The sequence below is a fragment of the Dreissena polymorpha genome, chromosome 1, assembly GCF_020536995.1.
Source record: "Dreissena polymorpha isolate Duluth1 chromosome 1, UMN_Dpol_1.0, whole genome shotgun sequence".
Classification (NCBI taxonomy): domain Eukaryota; kingdom Metazoa; phylum Mollusca; class Bivalvia; order Myida; family Dreissenidae; genus Dreissena; species Dreissena polymorpha.
Window position 1 is genome coordinate 51,762,666 of NC_068355.1, and position 18,196 is coordinate 51,780,861.

The following is an 18,196-nucleotide window of genomic DNA, read 5'->3' on the forward strand; positions in this document are numbered from 1 at the left end:
CATGAATGACCTGACAAGTTATATCGCATTTCGGAATGAAGTGTACTCGGTAAAATTTAAAGAAAGACACGTTTTTATACTCCGAAATTCGCTTTTCCCCACGCAAACTTTTCTGAAAGGAGGTACATGTAACATTATAAGTCAGTCTTTGATTTGTCATAATTACTAAATATGACCAGTGCTCTATGCTCTCAAATCGCGTCACGTGATTAACGCATGTTCAATGGGAGTTCCCTCATCGCACAATTCAATTTGTATATGCACTTGCGTAAACTGGCCGACATTTGCAGACGTCAATATTGGCCTTACTTTGGGTTTATAATAGCAATCGTAATAATTAGTGCTGCACCTGATATCCGAAATATCCAAGATTCGCGGATCCAAACGAGGATTTGCGGATCTAATCGTAATTGGTAAAATCGGTTTCGAATCCGGATCTTAGTTGAGTTTAACCTTTCCTTTGCAATAATTGTTTCTTTCGCCCTAATACTTTTCGTTAAATTGTTTCTTTGTGTTTAAAGGCTGACTGGTATGTAGTTCGTCATAATTATCGCTACTTTTTGGCAAAATTATGGTTGAACACAGTCTAGTGGCGTCTCATTTGTTTCCGATGGCGCAAAAAACAATCCACAATGCTCCGAAGCAATTAAAGTCGTCCGTTTGGAAGCATTTCGTTTTTTTAGCAAAGCAATTCAACGGAACTTGATAAGGCAAATGCCATTTGTAAAGTTTGTAGGGTTTCACTAGTTTACAGAACAGGAACAACCTCTAATTTAATAATTTAAACAAACACATAGAAATGAGACATCCACACTTACTAAAATCTGACAAGCATGACAACGGCAAACGTAAAGATAATGAGGCGTCATCAAGCAAAGCAACTTACTCATCTCCTTCCAAATCCAAGAAACAACAAGATGTGTTTGTGAAACACAATGTCCCCCTGTATGACGTTTGACCATGAAGGATGACCTTGACCCTAGAAGGATGACCTTGACCTTTCACCACTCAAAATGTGCAGCTCCATGAGATACACATGCATGCCAAATATCAAGTTGCTATCTTCAATATTGCAAAAGTATTCATAAAATGAGCGATTTGGGCCACATATATTTGACCTCTGACCTTGAAGGATGACCTTGACCTTTCACCACTCAAAATGTGCAGCTCCATAAGTTACACATGCATGCCAATTATCAAGTTGCTATCTTCAATATTGCAAAAGTATTCATAAAATAAGCGATTTGGGCCACATATATTTGACCTCTGACCTTGAAGGATGACCTTGACCTTTCACCACTCAAAATGTGCAGCTCCATGAGATACACATGCATGCCAAATATTAAATTGCTACCTTCAATATTGCAAAAGTATTCATAAAATGAGCGATTTTGGCCACATATATTTGACCTCTGACCTTGAAGGATGACCTTGACCTTTCACCACTCAAAATGTGCAGCTCCATGAGATACACATGCATGCCAAATATCAAGTTGCTGTATTCAATATAGAAAAAGTTATTGCAAAATGTTAAAGTTGGCGCAAACCAACCAACCAACCAACAGACCAACCAACCAACAGACAGGGCAAAAACAACATGTCCCCCACTACTCTAGTGGGGGACATAAAAAACACAAATGAAAATAACAGATGTTGTAAGACTTGCTTCTACTTCTGAGCAGTACAGTGTTAAATCTGGGATCTATACAAAGATTTTGCGAGCCATAGCTGTTTTCATGGCAAAAGACTTGAGGCCATTTAGTATTGTTGACCACATTGGATTTTGTCAAATGATTGCATGTATCGACCCAAAATACCCTATTCCTAGCAGGAAATACTTTGCAGAACCCATGATTCCTAACTTGTACAGTGAAGTGAGACAAGAAGTGATGGCTGAAATCCAGGATGCAGCAGCAGTTAGCTTAACTACTGACGGTTGGACTAGCTACAGCCACAGCCCTCGGAATGAAACCCCTCCGGCTCATTCAAGATGTCGGCACACGATGGAATAGCACCTTTGACATGTTAGAAAGGTAGGCAAGATGATAAAATCTTAAAATGATATCAAGGTAAATCACAAAAATGAGTATTAGTTATCAAATACTACAAAAAGTACATAATATTTAGTTATTTACTCATGTTCTTCAGATTTTTATTAAATGAATTTTATATTTAACCTAAATGTCTGGCAGGAAGCACTTTGGTTTGCTTTGTTTTACTTTTTCTATCAAATAAAACATGAATTTAAAATTTAAGAGTTATAGTGGCGACAACAGACTCGAAATTTATATGGTGCACATAAATTTATTGTTTTTAGGTACAAGAAAATAATTGAAATAGTTGAGAAGAAGTTTCTTGATGGTTCCTTAACTTGTGAAGAGTTGTTCTCGCTCTGAAGTTCTTTTAATTTACATTTTTTTTACATATTATAGATTCGCTGGCCAGAGAACTGCTGTGGATGCCACTATGAAATTGCGTGACCTGAAAATCAAGGAACCCCCGGCTTACTGAAGATGATGGGGAGTTGATAGATCAGCTGATTAAGGTATTCATGAATCTATTTTAAAGTTATATATTTGATATATAAATGCCTAAGTACTTTACCAGTGTGCCTCCATTTGCCATTTTGATTACTAGTATTTTTTATTAAGAGTTTTATTATTATAATTAAAAATGAAAATTAATTAATAACATTATTATTATCCTACCAAAAAGACTGCCAACAAGGTATATTTTAACTTTTCCTATTTTTATTTCTCAAAAATTAATTTTATCATTTAGCTCCTTGAGCCATTCAAGACAGCTACAACAGCTCTGTGTGGTTAGAAGTATCCGACAGTCTCCCTTATACCGTATTCAACTACAAGAAGCTGCTGACTCAGCATGTGACAGCGAATGATTTGGACAGTGAAACCATCTCAAGAGTCAAGGATGCCATGCACGGAGATCTGCAAACACTGTAATTTTTAACTTGACTTATTTTTTTAATCCGTTGAAATGAAGGCAGTGTGTTTAACTGCACAGTTTGAGCATATTTCTGAATCAAGCAAATGTCTGAATTATTTACTTTCCAAACATTGTAGTATTAAGGTCGAAAATTTATCTGATTATAACTACTATTACTATTACATATTAAAGAGTCTTATTTTAAAACCTTAACATAGTTTGCAACATGTTTTGATAAATTCACAAATGATTTAAATTTATTTTATTATATTAAGGTACAATGACGTAGAACCATTTTTGGTAGAGTGCAGCCTTGTTGACCCAAGATTCAGGGACATCCAGTTCATCACTGATCAGAACAGAACTGATGCTCTGGCAGCCATCAAAAACAGAATGTCTACCATTGCTCTTCGGATAGGATTGGTAATCTTTCTTTGTATTTATAATTTACAATATAATTTGTAAATTCCTATAATATTGCCTAACAGTATTAACCTGATCCCTTCATTTATGAAAATAGAAAAGCTGAGTGTATTTGTTTAACATCTGTTTAAATTAACTGGAATTATGAATACTTTATCATGAAATTTTATTCTTAAGGGTCATGAATCAGGTTAATATTGTAAGGAACTAAGGCTATAAGCTTATTTAATTTAACTATGTAAAGCTCAAAACCAATTAAATTCAATATGTTTGTGTAAGCAAGACTTTTAAGAAATAAACATAGGCTGGTTAAAGCTTTTAACAACCAACTTTGTATTACATAGGAAAATAGTTCAAAATGCATATAAAAGCTGAAAAAGAAATAAAATATTAATTCATTAAAACACAGCTGATGTAATAAGGAAATGTATGTAATAATTCTATATAGATTCAACTAATGAGAAAATAGAGCCTTTTGATAGAAAACATAGGCAGTGTTTTTTTTCACCATTTTGGGAATAAGGGCCGGGTCCCTTTGGATTGGGAAAATTCGCGGCGTTTTGACTAACATTGGGAAATTAGTGTTGTTGTTGTTTTGTTCACAAATGCTTCAAAATTGAGGATACAAGCGTGTCAAGTATTATTTTTACTAAGGTTGATCTTATATGGATGGGAGATGAAGAAAATATTGATCTAAAATATTTTGGTTCCATTGGGAATTTTTAGCTCCCATTTGGGAAAAATATATACTGTTTTCCATTGGGAATGGGTCCGGTTACCGGGCCCGATATTGAATGAAAAATAAACACTGATAGGTATCACAGAGATAACAGATTTACACATTAGCACATAAGGATTATGTGGCATAAAATCATCAGAAGGTAAAATTTGTTGCATTTTTTTTTCTTTCAGATGAGACAAACAGCTGTCACACAGGAGGAAGCTAAGGCCACAGCTGATGACAGTGACCAGCCCCCTCAGTTGAACATCCTGAATGATGAGGAGCAATCTGATGACAACAACAACTACAAGGAGCAAGAGCCAGCTATTGTTGTTGAAGACACCCCAGAGGCAGATAATTACAAAAAACCAACAAGTTCTCTAGGACGTTTGTTTGATGTGTTCATTACTAAAGAAGAGTCTTCTGCTGCTGATAAAGTTGAATTAGAGCTGAACTGTTATCTGAAAGAATCAAGGGCGAAAATGGAAATGAATCCAATAGACTGGTGGGGGGGCAAGGTCTGACAAATATCCTATTCTAGCTAGAGTTGCCTGTTCATACTTGATTTGGATTCCGTGCAGCACTAGTAATAATACTGGATTATCGGGTAATGGATAGAGTTGGATCATGTACATGTACGTATATTAAAATTCTGAAGTAAAAGTTGGACTTCAAAATGTATGTCTGGGACGTCCAAAATTTTAGGATTTGAAGTCAGGACTTCCAACTTTTAAAAGCTAACGGAAGCTCTGTTCGCAGAGTAAAGGTGGACAGTTTGATTTTTAAGTGGAAAATCACAGAGATTTCACGTGATTCATCACTCCACCATCGCATGAGAGCAATATAATCTTCACTGTAATTTCCCGCAATTTTGTGGTGATTCGCCGCAATTCGACATAATCGCAGAGGATATCGGTGACGTAGGTGAATCGGCAATTCATGCATATAAACTGAATCATATCGATAACTATATACATACCGGCGCTTTTCTAATGTTCACAATTATCCGATAATCCAACATAATTACATCACTTAAGAAAAAATAATCTTAAACATTTATGACCATAAATATGTTAAAGAATTTCATAAACACAACCATATGAACACGCCATTTTTCAGAAGTGTAAAGAGTACAGTTCATTTGGGACACAGCTTTCATTGGACGAGCGAATTTAAATTTAGATTGAATGCAATACGATCATGTACAAACAAATGTTTTATTGCGTCCTACGCAGCATGTAAAAAACGTGCTTACCAGGGACTTTCTGATAACGGGTAAAAATGAAAGTGATTATTTGTTAACAGTTACTCTGTGTAAGCATGTAAATAAATCGTCTGGATTATTTCATTTATTTTTCTTACTCATACTGCTCTGATAGGGAATCCATGTAATAAACACTGACTTGCGATTTTTCACACCTTTATTGACATTACACATTAGATCAACACCAATAAGCTGTCGAAGGTCGTTTAACCTCTAAGCGATTAAAATCAGTTAAAACGGACAGAAGCTGTGATCAGAGCTACAGATAAGCTGCGTATTTGAGTAAATACCCAATAAAAACTAGGTGGATACGCATTTTTTTTCAAAATCTGTGCGTACCGGTAAGCAAAACAAATCCCCGATACCCAATTCAAGCCGCCTTCTATGCGTAATGAAAATCCTGTTTTGTTTTGGCCGTTTTGACTCGAGTCTTAATCGAAAAGCGCTTGTTTTTATCTGGTAACGTATTTACCAATCGTTTAGATGATAACACATGCAAGTCAAACAAAATGGCGTCTCGAGGCAGACGAAAAGTTCCGCAAAAAATACAAAAAAAACATATAGATTCCTTTGTCGTGGTAAATTAATCAAAATCTAAAATAATTCCAAAGGGCATAGTTAATGACATTCTTAACTCCATATTTTGCTCTGTGGACATCTGCGGTAGTATTTTAGATGAACTTGTTGATGGGGTGCACAGGGGGCTGGAACGGTGTTGGGATAGTTTAATAAAGTGTGTTTGGACCCATAATGCCAAAAATAATTTTTAATATAATAATAGTAACAAGGGTTTCAACTAAAAAAAAAAAATTTCTGACAGCCACCAATCAGATGTGTTTAAGTTCTCCAAAATAAGATTTTCAGTGCCTTGTGCTGAAAGTTGTTATTGTTTATTGATAGAGCTATGTCTTAGCTACGTCTAAATGCCAAAGTGGTTTATTTGTATTATTTTTTTGGCAATGTAACTGGACTCTGATTGAAGGCTGTCAGAAAATAAAAAAAAAAGAATCCCATGCTACTATTATTATACAGTTAAGTCCGATAATCTTGCGCGTCCGGTAATCTTGCGCACTTCGCATTTGCGAATTTCGCAGACGACAAATGGTTTTCTTTAGTGATGAAAGATGGAATTTCAAATTTTTAATAATAAACGGATTTAAAAGCTACGTATTCCATGCAACATAAAATTCGATCATTACATTTAAACACCAGTTGCGTCATCCCTATACATCGTAAACACTGGCCCACTTAGGAAAAATTCTAAATGAATCACAAATTCCCTGCAGCCTTTAGCGTTTTCATACTTTAAATTAAGAATTCATAAATCCAACGTGTAATTTAGCATTCCATTGCACAATATCCGATCAGTTATGGTATTTTTGGCCATGAAAATATATCGCATCAGTCATTATTTCCCGCCATTCTGTCAAACCAATTTGGTATGATCTCCGCATGCGTAATGGCCTAGTTTTGATATTTTCTGTAAACTATGGAAGAATGATCGTGGTAAAATCAAACCCGTTATGCATAAACATTTTTTTCACGCATACCGGTACTTTTTTATTATTTGTACACTATTACTAGTGACTATATTATTTGTTGATATGTAGTGAACAAAAACTGCACTAGAAATCCACATTTAATTTCAATGGTTTTACAAACTGATTTTAAAAATAATTTTCTGGAATGTTTTTTTGTCAATAATTGGACATCATGTGTCTACAATTTTGCCCAAACGAGGTCATTACAGAAGGTGCGCAAGATTACCAGACACTGTGATAGTTTGAAAATGAGGCGAGTCATGTTTGTTTTGAAATCAAATCGGACAGTTCTTCACAGAATTAATCAGAGATTTTTGCGTTAATAAGCCCATGAATTTATTATTTCCATAATAAATTTAGATATTATGTTGTCAATTTATAAAAGAACATGTTTTTAAACCAATTGACCCTTAACTGCGCAAGATTACCGGACAGCATCGTATATAATTTGGTTTCGGGCATTTTCGGTCAAAATACTCTATTATATACTATCCAAACACCGTTTCAGCCCCCTATGATGGGGTGTGTTGTGTTTCCAAAATGAAAGTACAGGCCCATATTGGAACAAAAACACATTCGATGAGTGGGTTGAGAAATTATATTGTTAAATCTGGTAGCAGAAAGATAAAACAACCTATACTGCAATTCAATACATAACACTGACTTAATGTAGGTACGGTTTTGAGAAGCTAAATTCATGTTTTATTGCAATTACCCAAATAAATTGTTTGTTTTGGTACAAAAACCCATTTTTTTTTTAAAATGAGCGGGTATCATACTTTTGGATACCCCATCACTTTTTACATTACCCAATTCATTCTTATTGTGAAGGGTATTACCCAATTACCCCAAAAAGCTTCAGTGCCTTCCCCAGGAATTTGTTCAGGCGCCCCGGGGTCGGGTCCGGGAGGGGTGTCCCCTCCCTTTACGTTGATTTTTTTTTTAATTTAACGTGTCAATTCACGTTCTGTGGTGCGTTATAACTCAAAGAAAAACAGCCTCAAAAGACGTCATTTGGTGCGCTATGACTCTTCAAAAATATCCCCCAGTCATTTAAAAATATATTATTTTTTTTGTTTAATTGTTTTAAAACTTTTCCGCACAGATAGTAAAATCCCGACTCGAACGATTCCCCAATACATCCGTTTCAACCCGACTCTATTACTGTATACTTACTATATTTCAGGTTTCTATTTATTACCCGATAATCCCGTTTATTCCGTTTTTATCAATCTCTTTCTGGTAAATATTTACGATAAAAGCTTTCAGTTATTTCTTTTACACAAACCGTGCCATTTTTTAAGTGACTATTTATAGATTTGATGAAATATTGCCTCTGAATATGCGTGAATCCACTGACCTGTTGTGTGCTTGTTAAAACGCTCAATACACGCCATTTGTATGCAATAGACACGACGTTGTACATGCTGCATAATTTTCGCGCTCTTTTTAATTGAGAAAAAGATTCGACACAAAATAAATTTGCACTGCTAATTTGAAGCAAAAATATTTAACGTTGCGGTAACATTTACATTCGGAAGTGTGTTTCGGATTTAAAACGCGTTAACATCGACTTACGGTAATGGGTTTCGGATTACAAATTTAAAGGGATCTTTTCACGCTTTGGTAAATTGACAAAATTGAAAAAAGTTGTTTCAGATCCGCAAATTTTCGTTTTAGTTTTGATATTTGTGAGGAAACAGTAATACTGAACATTTACCATGCTCTAATATAGCCATTATATGCATCTTTTGACGATTTTAAAACCTAAAAATTATAAAGCGTTGCAACGCGAAACGATTGAATAATTTGGAGAGTTCTGTTTTTGTCGTTAAATTTTGTGAAACTACGAAGATTGCTTATATAAGGTATAAAATACGTGTAGAATGTGTACTCGGCGGAATAGCTCAGTAGGCTAAAGCGTTTTTACTTCTGGACTCTGGCAGGACTCCAGGGGTCACTGGTTCGAAACCTGCTCCGGGCAATGTTCTTTTCCTTTTTTTAATTTTATTCTTGATTTTTTACTGCAGCTTTTACGATCCAATGTTTACATTTATCAATATAAAGCATTTAATGAATAAGTTAAAAAATGCCAAAATCTGTGAAAAGGCCCCTTTAATTATTCCCATTTGAGATTTCAACAAATATTAACCGTTGCGTTATAAATTCAACGATAATTTGTTTACACACTTTACGAGTCGAATAAATGTTTTGACGGAATTATGCATGAAATTCACGTTGTCCACGAGGATCACGGCCGGTTGCCATCATCAGTCTTCTAACTATCGATTATCGGACGAAACATTTACAAGTGTGCGTAATTAATTTAACGAAAATTTGTTAAAGCGCATTACGTGTCGAATAAATGTCAGAAAAACGAGGTGAATCAGTTCTATAAATGGACATGTTGAAATATACATGTACTGGAATTAAATAAACTGTTTTCACATAATTGTTACCGCTATAATAATTAATTGTTTACCACTTGCAATTAATTTCTCGTATTAATTATGAGTCATAGGTAACACTTGTTTACAGTAAAAAAGTGTGATGATGATGCCCGAAACCGTCCTTAATGTTCTGTACTGTACTAATTACCAGTTTTATATTGCTCAAATGGTACAACTACTTGCTAATCAACCTGCGATAAACTCTTACTTCATGCCCGACGTCAATCAAAAATAATGGTCGATAGTTAACCCCGCCCTCATAAGCATTCGCGTAACCGATTGGACGATGACCTTCACAGTTTGACGACTGGAAAGTTACTAGATACATCCTTGTCAGCATTTAAATGACCATGTAATGTGGCTAGAATAATCGATACGTGCGTCATGCTATTCTCTTATCAGTGGATTATCCATTACCCCATGTGGTGTTTATGGCGATTACTTGTGAAAGTAGGTACCGAGTGCTCTTTTAAAACAGGGAATATTGATACACTGATAGGGAAACCTTGATTTTTTTGGACAATCTCCACTTTCTTTTACTGAAGAATACACTGATCGGAAAATTTCAAGCGCCCCGGGGACTCTGATTTCGAAATTCAAGCGCCCCGGCAAGGGGCGCTTAAATGGCCTGGGGAAGACCCTGAGCTTATCTGTAGCTCTGGCTTAGATCGTCACCATCTTTGTACCAGATTGCCGAATTTCGAATTTCAGATTTCCAGTTTGCGAACTCATTTTTTCCAATTCCAAATTGGCAGAATATTTATTATTTCGGTTATTGACAATGTATCCAAGTTTGTGGAATGTATATTTACGATTTCAATGCTGCAGAATTATTTTCAGCGTGAAAATAAGGTGATGTGTGCTGATTGCCTTACGTCGTGGAATAGCTGAGACATCACATCAATTTTCTTGTAGCTCGGAATCACCGCGATTTGTCACGTTGCATCAATAGCGGTGATGAGAGAAGCACGGCAAAAATCATGGGTTGCGTAGTGTAAAGTGAAGACAAGTGTCAAGACATGAACTTGTTCACTAAAGGGGAGCAGTTGGAAGAGAAACCACAGGAAATCCTTTCACAATATCAGTAGCATTTGAGTTATTAAATAATATTGAGCATGGTAATTTGTGAAACTAATTTCATGAACTTGACTCTTGAGCAGTTAAGAAATTCTCTTAAGAGTTTACAGCTTCAGTCACTGTTATATATTTACTATACCATTAGAGACATGTAATTAATAAACTATATTCAACCATGTTTAGACACATATTATCAGATACATAATTTACCTTTTAACTATGCATTAAAAAGAATTTTTCGAGTATAGAATAGTCTCATTTTTCCCGGAAGTAAATAAATACTAATTTGACATGCGTGACTAACGATCATCTTTATACAACGAAACACCTTAATGAGTGAAATATACTTTGCGGCATTTTTATGTGAAGGCATGTCAATTAATTATTTTGAATATATAGAGAATACTAGGTCGGTGCCGAATAAAGCAAAGTTTATTTTGCGAGGCTTAGAAAATCTGAACCACGAGCCTTGGCGAGTGGTTCAAATTTTCGTGCCGAGCAAGATAAACTTTGCTTTATTCGGCACCGACCTAGTATTCGATTTATCCCATCAATTTTCTTAGTCGTAAATTATTTCTTTAAACATAGAATAGGAAAATCGAACTAGACGGAAAATTCCAAAGACATTTTAAGCAAACATTGTTTCATTATTTTAATCGTGTCGAGCCTAATACATTACAAAAAGATCAGTAACCAACCTGTTTTTTCGTTTATCATACCTCTACGTCCCCGATTTTTAAGAAATAATGAAAAAAAGAGACACTAAACAACTGCATCTTTAGCGTGAAACTACATGCATTGTGTCGTATGACGTGTTAATAATGACGTCACGAGTACGCGCACTTAATATTTGTAAATAATGTTTATTTGCTTTTTGAGTTGCATTATGTGATAAAACTATATTACATCTTGGTATCAAATTGTTTGTTTTGTTGAATCTGATTCGATTTTACTAAAAATGATTACTTTATAGTTGATTCCGAGTAATATGAACATTCTTCGCCGCGCGTGACAGCTATATTTCAGCACTGCTGAAATAAAGGAAAATTTATTCCACAGTGGTTTATTTCGACAATGCACGTCTGATGATGGGATAAATTTCGAATATTCGGTACTCAAAGTGAACATAAGCATGCAATCACAAATCAAGCAATATTTGATACCCGCCATTCGAGAAATGCCATGCTTTGCATGTTGAACTTTTTTATGTCGATATCCATTCGAGAATCAACTCATGTTCTTACCCATTCAGTTATAGTGGCACTTGATTGAGTTTGAATTAAACCTGGAACACTTGCACGTGTTGAAAGCTAATTATAGCTCGATTATATGGGGGTACAGTTTGATAAGTTTTGTAAATGCTATATGTATTGAAATTTAAATAAAGAAATAAAGGCGTATTATTATCATATTAACGAGAAACAAAAACGGGGATATTTAATGAACATTCATTCCGTATTGAATATTATACTTGAGTGATAAGTTTGTACGTTATAGTTAACCAGCAGGTTGCTATTTAGCAACACCTAACACAATACATCTATATCAAAGGCAACGAAGGAGCCAACGCCCTAGCTCTTACATACAGGCAACTTGAGAAAAACTATAAATTATTATTCTTCATATGAAACAATATATTGGAACTCCCTTCCAGATGCAATTATCACTCTTGCACCGTGCATATAATATGATTGCGTTGCGAGTTAGGTAAATGAAGTACACGATGTGTGTACCGATTTCCGGACATGTTAATATAGATGGCTAATTGTTTGCTCTGGAGAACGTACATCCACCATACAGAATCCTGGTAATTGGATCTGATAAAATTTGTGAACGTGTCGAGGAGTTCCGGTACTTTAAACACAATCACTTAATCGAATTTATTATTTTAATCGCTGAGTGATGTTAATTGGTATGTTGTTGCTAAGCAAAAAACCGAAAACCTTTGAATTTGCAAGCGAGTCTGTTCTTGCCAAAGAAATTGCAATGAATGTACATATCATAAAAAAACAAAGCAAAAGGACACGGTGGACGATACGGTATTAACAGTTATTGCTCTGTATTAACTACCCATAAACCAGTGTATGGTTAGAATCCATCGGAGTTTCCAATTTTGAACAATCAAGTTTTTACCCCAGTGGCATGATATTAACAATCATAGAATAGTCCCACTAAAATATATTACATGCCAAATCATACACGTTTGAACCATGTCTTTTTAATATCTGAACGATATTTCGTCGCAATCAACTTCTGTTTAATATCCTTTTTGTATAACCGAAACGATTGCATTTGGAGAAAAAGCAAAACCCATGAAAACCGCGCGTAATGCGTGAACATAATACGGCGTAAAAAGGTTTTGTTAAAACTTACCCGACCCATCCCTGTTTTGGTGCCGCTACTTTAATACAACTTCTTTTTTTGTATTCAATGCTGACTTTTCGATCATTTTTTCTACACTTGATATATGATCGAATGTTATGAAAATCATATTTAAATATAAAATGATGTATTGAGATTTGAAATATTTCGGCAATAAAACAACAAAATTAAAGTGGAAATTGCTCATGTATTAAAAATAAATTACGAAAAGAAAAATATTTGTCCTACCTTACATTTTTTGCGATGTTAATGACAACAAACGTTTGTTTTTGCCTTATCTGCAAAACAGATAAAAAGAGCTGATTGAGAGACCACAAGCGCACGCACGCACACACATACACACATTATCTTACAATTGTGGAAAATTGTTCGCAGTGCACGCAATCCCGCTTCGCTTCGAAATTATACACTTAACATACCATTATGACTACTCATGGCACCAATTATCCCTTATAAATGACTACGTGTGTTTTTCAAAGTGTGTGAGGTCCTACTGCGCATGCGGCTTATGTGAAGACCGGGGTGTGACCCATCACTCCTTTCTTATAATTTATTAAATTTCGGACGAATTTCAAATTGTAGTTCCATTTTTCACTATTTAATTTTAACGGAAATATATTAAACAAGAAAATTAATACCTTTAAAAACATATTCGGCGTATATCCTGACTTTGAAATAGAGGCAGAACATTTAATTTACAACAAAGGTTTAAGTATTGTTTCGTCCATTTTAACTTAAAAGTCGCATATCCATCGTATGAAATGTTTGTTATGAAGTGCACATATATTCAACAACATAATATTGTTCGTACATACAAATTTTACTATGTGATATCACATCAAATCTGCTCTCACATTACTTATTATAAATTTATATCTTCGTCATCGAAGCATGTGGGATGTTGATATTTGATTAAGACGCAGTTTTCTGTCTATACATTCAAATAACACTGATACATCCGCATCATACGAAAATTGGTATTATGGCATATTCGGCAAGCGTAGCTCAAGCCCAGCCTGCGCATTTTTGCAGTCTGATCATGGGCTACGCTTTCCTTTATAAAAACACGCAAGGTTTCGTGGTATCTCCTGCTTATTTATTTCAATATGAATATCATAACAAGACTGCGCGGATGCTGGAGGCTTGAGTTACCACGCTGGCAGCATATTGCATAAGGTCCATGTCCGCATGACGCGGGTCTTTTACAATCTCATTGCGTCTTGTGAATGGAACATCACGATACTTTCGTGAAAATTGTTGAAATTTGAAAGCCATACCATGTTATTTATAGCAAACTGGCAAATGTCGGTTGCCTATATTGGTCTGCAGGAAAGATTTTCAAACATACTTACCGCGTACGTCACATATGTGTGGCTAGATATTTAAACGATTTTGAACTTACCGGTAATGCGTTTGTATCTAAGTTTCGTATGAGCAAAGAGAGTAGTTAGCTTTTCCATACACCGACTAGTGTTACATTGTTCACTACAAAGACGTGGTGATATTGGTAATGTTCAGCAGATTTATGCTCAAATCAGCCAATGGAATGAATGGCGCGTATTCATTCGGGTCTGCTGCCGTTATGTAAAGGTCATCTAAGGTGGAAAGCTGGATTAAACAGCTATGCCGAAAAAGGAAATTTAAATAGTCGTTTGTGTGCGTAGGGAAGCCATAGTACCAGGAGAAAAACGCATCTGTCCGGTATCGTGACCACAAACCAAATTCACACGCGAGCGTGTCGCCGAGAAGCGAGTGTACCAACCGCTCAGGGCCCGGCTAACATCTCCTACCAGCCTCCAATATTTCGATACATTTCGATACATTTCATCCAATGAGCGTTAGCTTTTGTATCGAAATGTATCGAAAATTGACCAATGGTAAACTATGGTTTGTATCGAGAATTATATGACGTCACGCATGCACAACAATGGAGTGTTCGATCAGCGCAATGAAACGTTACAAAACATTTATTTGAATGCTACCTTCCGATTTCATCAACGATTAAATGAACAGATGTAATAGCCTTGTAATAGTACACTGCAACAAATGACACAATGTTGATGACGTCGAAATACTTCTAGAGCAAACTTACATTGATAGGGTATAATTAGAATGAACAACAAAAACAAAGAATTAAAGTCCTGTTTTGGATAGTTTAATAAACCATACAATTCTATTTCATATGCTTTAAAGCAATATAATATACCCATGTTTACACCTATGTCTGATTATTTTACGTTAAATTGTAATTGGTATACATCCGTATCCGAATATTTTCTATCCGGATTCTACACTTTCAAATGTTTTTCAAGATATGCGTGATATGAGTATTTAATTGAATACGCTTACATGTTCCAATCTCAAATAACCTTTTTTTCTTTCACAGAAGATCACAAATATTCACACGAATCTAAATATCACAATAGGTGATTGTTTAAAATACACCTCAACCCCAAAAATAGTATAAATATTTCCTCTGTTTATGTTTTATTGCAAAGATGGAACCGGTGTTGAAATGATAGAAACATTCTGATTGCTGATAGCCAGCAAGCTAGGTTAATCAAAGTAAAACACGATGAACTAATAATGTTTTCCATGGTCATTGCAGATTAAGGTCTTGAACTGATTAGGAACATTGGAAAGATGCAAGAAGTTTCTTGTCTAATATTTGTAAAAATTAATTTATTTCTGTTTACATCATTGACGTGATATTAAGGACATTGTGTTAGTTACAGTATGAAAAGTCCTTAGCTGTTTTACTTAACACTTTCCTTATAATTAAGTCATGCATTGTGCACATCTGCTTTTTATTAAGTAACCTTTTGAACTTCACATCTAAAGATTCTTAGTCAGTAAGTGCTAATTGATATATGCTAATTGATATACGGCAATTGGGAGCAAGAAATAAAAGGTACTGTATGATTGGTAAGTGAGTATGGAGTGGAGGTAAGGTTTATGATTAGAGATGAACGGTTGTTAAATGTTTTACAGTCTGGAATTAACGGTAGAGATTGGAGTCAGTTAGAGGAAGTGGTTTATGGAAAGTTATTTGTTTCATTACTCGGTTTCATGTTTAAATTTAAATTGTCACCAAATATTAAAAGTACTCTATTTTTCTTTGATATTTTATATAAGAGAAACTTCTTATAACAATAAGTTATTAATCTTTAGCATCGAATTTAGTTGCATGCAGAGCATTCTATCTTTTGCAAGATGGAACCTCTATTCCGTAAGAAGATCGATGGGCAACTGGTGATGACTGACACGCTAGAAGCCAGGACTATAAAGGCAAAAGATGTACAGTGGATGCCTGCACGGAAAGCAGTCATTGTAAAAGACGAGGCAGTGGAGCTGTGCAAGCAGAGTGGGGGAGATTTTAAAAACCAGAACACGTAATGGAATGTTTCAAAATCCAATTTGGCCAGTTTAGGTAATCCACAGTTCCATTTATTTATATTACCTTATCTCTGTTCAGTAGTTTACTTTAGTAACTGATCAGATTCTTTTAAACCTGTTAGACAGTCATACAAATCAGACAAAAACTGACAATGCCTGACAAATATCTGGCAGGACTGATATCTGGGCACTGGTTACTTTAAAAAGAAGTGAATAGTCTTTCTTGTGTACACAATTTGTAAAGTGGAAAAATAAAATGTTAGCGAAAACATAAATTTGCAACTTTGCAGAGGTAAGACCTTCAAGTGGCTCCTGGAAAATTTACCTGGTTATGCTGGGTTTATTGTGGCTGACACCGAAAAAGAGGAGCCCTCACTCAATGAAGTGTATGCGAACAAGATGGCTCTTAAGAAGTATATGGAGCTGTTTGAAGAGGACGTCCAAATGATCAATTCAAAAAGACAGTCAAAGCAAAAAGGTACATTTTTGTATAGCTACACACTATGCAACATATATTTTGCTTATGTAAAAACATGAAAATTAATTACTGGTTAACTCATCGTAGTTTTATCCATTGAAAGAGTATCCATTTACAATGTTTGATGATAGTCCAAGTTTAGCTAAAATTGATGCACCAGTTATTAATATTATTTTGTATTCCAACATGGTTCAATTTCATTTATAGAAAAGGTGTCCGCTACATCAGCGGCTTACAAGGAGATTACAGATGAAGAACTGCTGAAAGAGGCACAACAAATTGAAACTGAGAAAGGTATGTTTTTGAACATTTCAACTAATTGCTACTGAAATGAAATTTGAAATTACACATATAGCTGTAACAAACAAGATGAGCGCGAGAAATTAATCATGTGACATATTTATTAAAATAGTAAGATGAAAATCTCATATATGAACATTTTTTGAAAAAAAGAGAGATATTTACTTGTGTATTAATGTTGATTTTCTCATCAGTATATGTTAATCTATTTTCGTTACTTCAAGCTTATGTTGCAGTAGCTAATCTATTTAAAGTAACTGTTTCTCCCACATTTTTTTCATTAATATTAAAACACAGCAATCAAAAATACTTTTTATATTAAATTTTTTTTCTAATAAACGTGTACACAATTAAGCAAGTTCATAATGAATGTTCGTTTCTATTAGTTGTCTTACTTAATAGACATACAATCCATTGCAGCATTAGTTGTTACACTGTTTTATAATTATGTTTTTAATCTATTATCATTACTTTAAAAAGAACTTAAGACATGATTGTTAAGTGAAATCACATAATCTTAATATGTAAGAAATAAATCATTTACTGTTACAACAACATAGACTACTTAATATCTACACATCAAACAAAACAAAAAACCTGACTAAAGCTTACGAAGGCACTCACTTGACTTTATATTCTCTTTAATGGATGTACACACACTTAAAACACACTATACCATTGGATGCTAATGTTTTGTCATATTCAATATACAACTTTTTGTAAAAACATTGTTAAAAATTATGTTTGTTCTAACATGTATCCAGTATTTGATGTCAAGTGAGAGCCTTGTACACTACACCGATTTATTAAATAAATGTGCTAGTAATAAAAGACAAATTCTAACTCAGCAGATACAAAGCAAAAGATGTTAAGAATCCATATAACATGTAAGAAGTAAAACATTTAAAGCACGGAATGCACTTGGTTTTAGAAAAAACAATGTTGAAGCAGAAAGAAAGGACAGGTGAAAATAATTAGTATTAAGGGTTGCTGTACTCTAAATTGTACGCCACTCACCGCTATAGATATAGTTCATTTGTGAATAGTAACAAAAGTGTGAATATGTAAAAAGTTAAGAAAAGCCACACACCAAATTCTTACACTTCTGCGATATAAGCACTCACCATAACATAAGATACTTACCTTAGCCATTCTTTTAATATAACTGTTTCTCCACATAGAAACAAACATTCATTTTGAACTTGTTGCTTTATGTGT

General features: G+C 34.6%; 2 protein-coding genes across 7 annotated transcripts in view; one reads left to right on the forward strand and one right to left on the reverse strand.

The window, feature by feature from the left end:
• Window positions 1–10,735, reverse strand: part of LOC127880703 (uncharacterized) — a 140,970-nt gene extending 130,235 nt beyond the window's left edge. For all 6 annotated transcript variants that reach the window (XR_008049708.1, XR_008049707.1, XR_008049706.1 and 3 more), the window contains exon 1: window positions 10,633–10,735. The gene's annotated coding sequence lies outside the window, so the exon portion shown is untranslated. The remainder of the gene's footprint in view (window positions 1–10,632) is intronic.
• On the forward strand, window positions 3,227–4,645 carry LOC127880750 (uncharacterized). Its single transcript, XM_052428118.1, has 2 exons — window positions 3,227–3,369; window positions 4,282–4,645. Exons 1-2 carry the CDS (start codon window positions 3,340–3,342, stop codon window positions 4,612–4,614), a joined length of 363 nt encoding a protein of 120 aa, XP_052284078.1. The 5' UTR covers window positions 3,227–3,339; the 3' UTR covers window positions 4,615–4,645.
• Window positions 10,736–18,196: the final 7,461 nt, after the last annotated feature.

Bases quoted from the DNA above. Each gene is read 5' to 3' on its own strand.
- LOC127880750 (XM_052428118.1), top strand. From the start codon at position 3,340: ATGTCTACCATTGCTCTTCGGATAGGATTG. The intron at 3,370-4,281 runs GTAATCTTTCTT...TTTTTCTTTCAG, and splicing joins TTGCTCTTCGGATAGGATTG to ATGAGACAAACAGCTGTCAC.